Below are 7991 nucleotides of genomic sequence, written 5' to 3' on the forward strand. Positions count from 1 at the left end.
ATAAAAGAATATATGTATGTATAAATTAATTAATTGAATAAGATAACCAACACAACTTCACAAAATATTAAATTGTTTATCATATTTAGATATTACCTCAAAATACACTTCAATGTAAATTGACATTGATATGCAAATTATACCAATCCAATAATATATAAATACCATATCGGATAAAAGGCATAGGAATAACAGAGATGCCTGCCTCTCAACATGACAATGATGCCTCGTAAACTAAATTTGCTCGCTGAACAGTTCACTTTCTTATTTTAATTGTAGTGTATCCTGCGGAAATATAGTGAGAATACAAGGAAACAAACAAATAGAGCAACAGGAGAGGTCAAACAAACTGACTGCTACAAAGGACAGCCTTCTAATCGATAGAAAGCAAAGCTACAGCAGACCAAAAGAATAACTAGTAGTACTAGTTGCATGGTCCAATGATAGGATCGAGATGGAACTTTGGAAAACTACGACAACTGGGCTTCGAACAACCTGTTTCCCTCTGGTGATAGAATTCCACGTTATCTCTCCAAATCCGACTGTGCCATCCTTGGCTGTCCCTTCATTTTCAAACTTCACGCTGTACTTGGCTTGCTCGTTCAGTGTTGTGAACTTCAATTGCTGTGGCTCCACGCTTATTTTGACGCCACTTGGGCTCTTTACAGTCACTATGTACTCAACATCCAGAGTGCTGCCCACGTACGTGACTGTTCTGCTCTTCACCTGAACGGGTTGATTACCTGATTCAAAAACCACGGAAAACGAGGGATAATTCAGATCTGTGGCTTCCAAACTGGAGTCGGGGCAGGGCTTATTGGTGAGTAGAGCAATTTGTTTTTTGGTGTAGTTGAGAGAGCAGAGAAAGTTGATGTAATCTCGGGCTTCCATATCGTAGACAAGCCCAGGATCCACCGCAGCTTCGGGATCTATATGACCTGCACCCATAGCAAAGGGGTTGGCTGGTTCCATAGTATATGAATCCTTAATGGGCTGCCCTTTGTTGTCAACAATGTAAGAAGACGTCATGAGAGCAGATTTTATGGCGGCAGGGCTCCAGTTGGGATGCACGGCTTTTATCAGCGCTGCAACGCCGCTCACGTGAGGGGCAGCCATTGAAGTCCCTGACTTAAATTCGTAACCATCTCCCACGGCTGCCCAAATTTTGACACCCGAAGCGATCATATCAGGCTTCAGAATAAGTGGATACGCTATACTCGGTCCCCGAGAAGAAAACCCAGCGACCATGGGTGCAGTTACTTCTTCCCCAACAAAAGCCAAGCCTGTTATGTTCATTGCGGCCGTGGCATTATTCAGCGTACTGTTGATATAGGATTTTATTCCTTCACCATCTCTAAAACTGAGGGTCATAGAAAGCAGATTATTAGAGGACAGTTTATTAGGATTGGTAATCCGGTGTTGTGATACGATATGCACTTCATTTGCAACAATCATTCCTACACCGCCAGCTCTGGCGACTTCGTTCCCTTTCTCCATGGCATTGGACTCGCCTGGATTCTTAGAGACTAATAACTGATCGTACAGCACTATCTTACCCTTCACCATCTTGGGATCGAGGCTTCCTTTAAGACAACGCCTTGAGCTGTTGGTAGAGGAAGCATAAACCAGAGACAACGGCCCATGCAATTTTTTATCTGCTCCTTTGTAGGTGGTGGTGCCTCTGTATGTCGCTCCATTGCCCAGTAGTACAAAAGCAGCGAAATCTCTGTTGATGGTGCTGAAGCCTACTGTCGTAATCCACGGCAATGCGTTACTCAGTGAAGATAATAACGGTCCTTTGTTTCCTCCGGAGGCAGAAACAAGAACACCATTTTTTATTGCCCCGAATACTGCAATGGCTCTTGTGCTCTTGTAGAAAGGCACATCTTGTGAGCTGATTGAGATTGAAATGATGTCGACACCATCAGCAATCGCTTGATCTATCGCAGCAGTTGTGTCCGCGTCCACGCAACCCTTTTTCCAGCAGGCTTTGTAGATGGCCAGCCTGGCTTGAGGGGCCATCCCTCTGGCCTTTCCGTTACCAAACCAACTGGAAACATCCACCGGAGCTCCCGCAACAATTGAAGCTACATGTGTCCCATGCCCACCACTGTCCCGAGCAGATTTGTATTCCGAGACTGGATCAATGCTAGTATTGTAATTCTTTTCGTAGCCTTTGAAGTAGTATCGAGCTCCAATGATCTTCTTATTGCAGTTGGAGGAATTGAACTGCTGCCCAATTTCACAACTGCCTTTCCATCTAGCGGGAATGGGTCCAAGGCCTGTATCACTGAAGCTTTCGCTATCAGGCCATAAGCCTGAATCAATCACGCCCACGATGATATCTTCGCCGTAAGTAGAGTAATTCGACCATACTCCAGAGGGGCCGGCAAGGCCGAGGAACTCAGGTGAGTGCGTGGTGTCTAGTTGATGAAGAGAGGACGGAATTATAGCTAAGCACCCGTCCATAGTCTCCATGGCTTCAGCCTCTGCGCTGCTCAGCATCGCAGCAAAGCCATGCAAGACAGTATCATAGGTATATAACAACTCTGTTGCATGCGGATCTGATTGCGAGACCTGGTGAAGCATTGAAGCATACCAGTTGTGGTGTGAAGTAAAATGGCTGGGTTTAGCGGACTTGACCACGTGAACAATGTATGCCTTCCGTACGCCTTCACCTTGAGGAGTACCCAATGAAATGGCAAAAATAGAGGTCAAGATGAGTACGAAAGTGGGAACACAGGCGCTCGCCATTATTAGAAAATAAGGAGGAGGAATTCATGTGGTAAGATGGATGGAAAATTGGCCAAGTTGTATAGAGTACTGGCCGGCCCATATGAGAATGTACAACGTGGTGGGTGACAGTGTCGATAACTTCTGACTTGCAACAAGTTGCATAGCTTCTCACATGCAACACGTTGGATTATAACTTAAATATTTTTTCGACAGAGGTGGGGTATAGGCTAATTTTTCTAATACATTACAGATTTGAGATCGCAAACATATGTTATTAAAACGACAATAGTTTCAGTGTCAACTCGAACTGTGCGTAGCTCCTAACAATAATGACAATAATGGCATTGATTACTGTTTCAACGTAACGCTTATTTTGTTGAAACCATTTTCAATTGTAATCGAAACCGACACTCAAGTAACAATTAGTGGTTGCCTTCATATATTAAGTGCATCTCACTGTCTCTTCTCTTGTCTAACTTTGGCTTACCTAACCCCATTATTGATTCGTTTGAAGTCTATCCACACACCCCATTGACCAATTGTTTTGGGCATAGGGCGTCTGCATAAATGAAAGTTTAATGCGTAGGGTTTCTCCATAAATGGAAAATTTAATGCAAAAGGTTAAAGCTTAACGCACATTATTGTTAATTCTGATTAGATTAGATTGAGAGAGATCTGAATTGTTGCATAACAATTAAAGCGAAAAAATAAAGAGTCTAACGAGGAGTGATAACTCCAAACGCACTTGATAATTATGATACAAGTAATTTTCACATTATATGGAATTTAATGGGACACATTAAATTTGTTCTCTAAATTAAAAAACAAGTTATTATTATATAGAGTTTATTTTTCAATTGATTATTGATTAATCGTTTATTAGATCGGAAAATATTAATATCAGATGGTGTAAAGTATATAATTGTCATATTTTTATAATTTTTTATTGTATCGAAAAGAAGTAGAGGTGTGGAATACTCTTCTTGCACTAATCTATGAGAGGAAGTGTGTACCAAAATTAAATTGATTGTACAGTTACAAAGAAATATATACATATAAACAATATTCCAACGTACCCTTTTGGAATAGTTTGCATGGTAGAGCTAATTCCATGGTAGAGGCCACATTGTTTAGTTGAATTTGTCTCGCTTATAATTCAAATATGGTACCCTTGTGAAAACATTTTTGGATAATAGATTAGTTTATCAACCTATATGATAAAATATACAATTGAGCAACCAAGGATATTTATGTATAGATATTCCTAGGCTATTAGAGAAACACAAAATAATCAATCAAAGAAATATTCAATTGGAAGACATCTAAAGTAATTTTTTGTGTTTAAGACCACATTACTACACATGAATGAACAGCCTACAAATGTGAATAATTTCTTCTAGAGGCACTAGTACATTTGGGTCAAAATTTCGACGGCAAATTGTCGGAATTTCGACAGATTTTTGTCGCACTACCAACAAAAAAAGCCATCGAAAACTTTTTGTCGGAAGTTCTGACTATCCTTGTGGTCGTCGCAATTCTGACATCAGCCCCATCCTTTCTGACAGCCGCCATTGATACTCATACCCAGAAAGAATATCGTCTCGATTTGGGGCTACCGTCCGAATTCTGACATCAAAGCATAAAAATTCTGACAGAGGAGTGTTGTCGGATGCACAGCATCCTCGTCGGAACTCTCCTGGAGGCCGTCGTAATTTTAACCCTTTGGTGTCGGAATTACGATGGCCTCCAGGAGAGCTCCGACGAGGATGTTGTGCATCCGACGGCACTCCTCTGTCAAAATTTTTATGCTTTGATGTCGGAATTATGACGGTAGGCCGATTTTTCAGAAAAAAAAAATTTATAGAAAAAGATTGGCATTGGTATCTCTATTCTATCTCTCTTCTCTATCCCTCTCTACTATCTCTCTTCTCTCTCCCCTCTCTAGGTCTCTTTCTCCATCCCTCTCTACTTCTCTTTCTCTACCCTCTCCAGGTCATTATCTCTTCCTCTCACCCTCTCTCTCTCTCTCTCACCTCTAGTATGTGCATATGAGCCTTTCAAACCCACTCGGGGGTAAAATAGCCCTAAGTTGGCCTTATTTTGAGGAAAAATGCAAACATTTAAAGGATAAAATCAATAATTTTCTACATTGCCGACCCCAATCTGTGCAAACCTTCTTGTTATTTGCGCCTAAATCTGTGCATGAGAGGAGTCCAAACCCACTTAGCAAGAGAAGAGCACCTTAAGTCAGCTAGAAGGAAGGCAAATTCATGAATTTAATAAACAATTATTGGGCTAGCCGACCTATGGAGGTGAAATGAAGGCAAAGGTAAAAAGGAAGCATATAAAACAAAGATCAAATGCTCATCAAATTCAATTGCAACCAATTAAGAGAAGAAGAATTAGGGAGCAGGCTGTGAATTAGGGTATAAAATCAGATTAAATTTATTTGTGATGCATTATTTGTTTTTCATTTCATTCACGATATGTTCTTTCTTGCTTTCAGGATGTGAGGACTTCATTACAAGGAAAAGAACACCTTACTCAGCACGTAGAGCATGCCAACATCATGCTTCAATGTAAGGATGAAGACACTTGATGAAAGGAGGCTTCAAGGCATGAAAGAGGACATTGGCATCATGGAGGGTTTTCACATCAATATCAACACCAAGATTCACGAGTTTAGGATGGCAACATGAGGAGCTAAACCTATTCAAAGCTTTCAACAATGCAATACAAAGGAAGGAGCATCTCAAGGTGCAAGGACAATGTCAAATGATGATCAAGATATTATGAGGATTCAACAAGGAAGAAACAGAAGACTATCTTGCATTCCCTTCGAAAATCCAAGAATAACAATCAGTAGAATAAGGAGAAATCAATAAGGATTGCTTTAAAATGAAGGGATCTACAACACAATAGGCCATATGTAAGACATCAATCACCAATGATCAAGGTATTCAAGTCAGAGTTACAAAGGTGATCAAGGTTGGATAGATCAAGAATAAGTGGGTTCTACATCAAGCCTAGGCATTACAAAGTCTATATCAAACATATTCACCAAGGTGAATTACCCCACAAAGAGGTAGATTTTTGAATCTCAAAGAGGATTTCATCAAAGCAAGCCATTCAAGTCAAGTATATGCACCATGAAGTTGAAGCAAGCATCATCGGTATGGAGATGCAACAAAAGGAGGACCAAGCATCATCAAACATATACTTCATTAAGAACATGGTCACATAAAAGGATCAAGAACTATCAGGAAGATGGAAGGACACAAACATGATCAAGTAGATAGTTTTAGAAGAATTAATCAAAAGCTAAGGACTTTATCATCTAGATGATACAATTTAGAAATATGTCCCACCACCTTCATCATGTTGAGAAAACTAGTTACCGTTGAGTATCAAGAGATATTGCTCAATCACATAAGCTTTGTGATGATCGACTTGGCAAGTTGAGTTGGCATCCAATCATCGTCAACCTAATCAAGTGAATCCACATTGACATGTCCAAGTTCATCGTACTTGATTCATCTAATGAATGAGCTAGTGACACATTGCAATGCATCAAAGTTTGTTCAAGCATACCTAACCTATTTCCTCATTGGTTAGAATTCAAGGTGGACATGTGTCCTATTCAATGTAATTATTTAATTGGCTAGAATGGAGTTTGTTATAACAAGCCCTAATTAGGGTTTCACTATATTATCTCGACTGTTGATTTGATAGTCAATCTGGGTCATTCATTATAATGGGGGTCTATAAAAGACCTAGCCTTTTCATTTGTAAAGGTTAATAGTTGCTAGTCAACAATTAATAGTTCATAGATAGCAGTTAGATAGCAAGTATAGTAGAGTAGGAGGAAAGAAGGAATTGTTGTCAAGACTTGTTGATTTTAATACATGATCTTCATTGAAGCATGGTGGATTTCTACGTGTAATTTCTACATGTTGCATGGCTTCTTGTTACTTCTCAAGTTTAGATAAATTTCATATATTGCAATGGAGAAATGTGATGATTTCTTGATGGAATTCCTATTCATACTATTTGTAATTTGCTGGTTGTAAGTTGCAATGTATGGTTTGTCTGAACTTCATTAAGCATAAGTTCAATTGTGAATGTTCACTTAAATTGCGCTAGTTTTGGGTATTCGAATGAATGTTCATGATATGAAAACCCTTCGTTATTCCTTAGAAGATTGCATTAGTTTTGTGTACTTGTTTCTGCATGGCAAAGCAAAGCTTGATTATGGAATTCGTCTATCAAATCATCATCCTTTATTGTCACTGTTCTTAGGATTAAATTAGATCTCTAAACCCTTTATCTCTTTTGTCTTTTATTTTCCAAGCAAGTTAGTGTAGAGTCCAAGTTCTGGTAGAGTTCAAGAAAAATGTAAGCCCCCTTGCGATTCCAACAAAATCACACCATATTCACTAAGTCTATCCCATGCAATTAAGTTGCATAGTTCGTATTGTAAACCTTGGAGTTGCTTTGATTGATCACTTTGTTTAGCATTCAAAGTTTCTTTGTTCAAGAGATGATAGAATACCTTGGTATTTTATTGTGTTCGCGGTGCATAAAAAAACATCAATAGGTGGTTCTAGATGAAAGATAGTTGTGGGTTTGCATGCATGTTTAGTGCATGATTCAAGGAGGTTGTTTGCAACTTTCTCGTTGAGGAAATTTTGGTATGCAATCATTAGTCCCTCATCATCTCTACAATATTTTCTTGATGGATTCCTTGACTAGTGGAATTGTTTGGCAAATCGGATTTGGAGTTGATTTGGTGTCTTTGTCTTGAGATCCATATGGTATTTCTTTGTATCTCAGTTTTCAAGTTATTGATGTGATGATGAGTTTTACATGCATCATTGTTTTAGATCTACAAGTTATGCAATTGTATGGATTTAATCCACCCATTAGTGATGCAGAGCCCTTGTTGCTGAGACAGGATCCTTCACTCAAGAACCCCAAACAAGGACCCTACAACTTCTACAAAGACATCAAGGGTTGGATTGGTTTCAATTTGATTTTTTTCATACCTCTCCCCATACTAAGCCATCTGGACAATGCCAATCCCACAGTGTCTCACAAAAGTCTCTCAGGACTCAAAGGCCACTACACCCAACCAAAGGTGGACACACACTTCCTAAGGCAATGGGGACCTCCAATACCTTGATTTACTATCCTATAGGGTTAATAGACCTGTTCCAATCATCAAACATGATTTATTGAGAAAAATTAGTACTGCT

The 7991-nt window shown here is 39.4% G+C and overlaps 1 protein-coding gene across 1 annotated transcript; it reads right to left on the reverse strand.

Annotated features, from left to right (window-relative positions):
• Positions 1-393: 393 nt before the first annotated feature.
• On the reverse strand, positions 394-2754 carry LOC131066206 (subtilisin-like protease SBT1.7). The gene has a single exon (XM_058000901.1). It carries the CDS (start codon positions 2752-2754, stop codon positions 394-396), a length of 2361 nt encoding a protein of 786 aa, XP_057856884.1.
• Positions 2755-7991: the final 5237 nt, after the last annotated feature.

Source organism: Cryptomeria japonica, chromosome 5 (assembly GCF_030272615.1).
Source record: "Cryptomeria japonica chromosome 5, Sugi_1.0, whole genome shotgun sequence".
Lineage (NCBI taxonomy): Eukaryota > Viridiplantae > Streptophyta > Pinopsida > Cupressales > Cupressaceae > Cryptomeria > Cryptomeria japonica.

Bases quoted from the DNA above. Each gene is read 5' to 3' on its own strand.
- LOC131066206 (XM_058000901.1), bottom strand. From the start codon at position 2,754: ATGGCGAGCGCCTGTGTTCCCACTTTCGTACTCATCTTGACCTCTATT.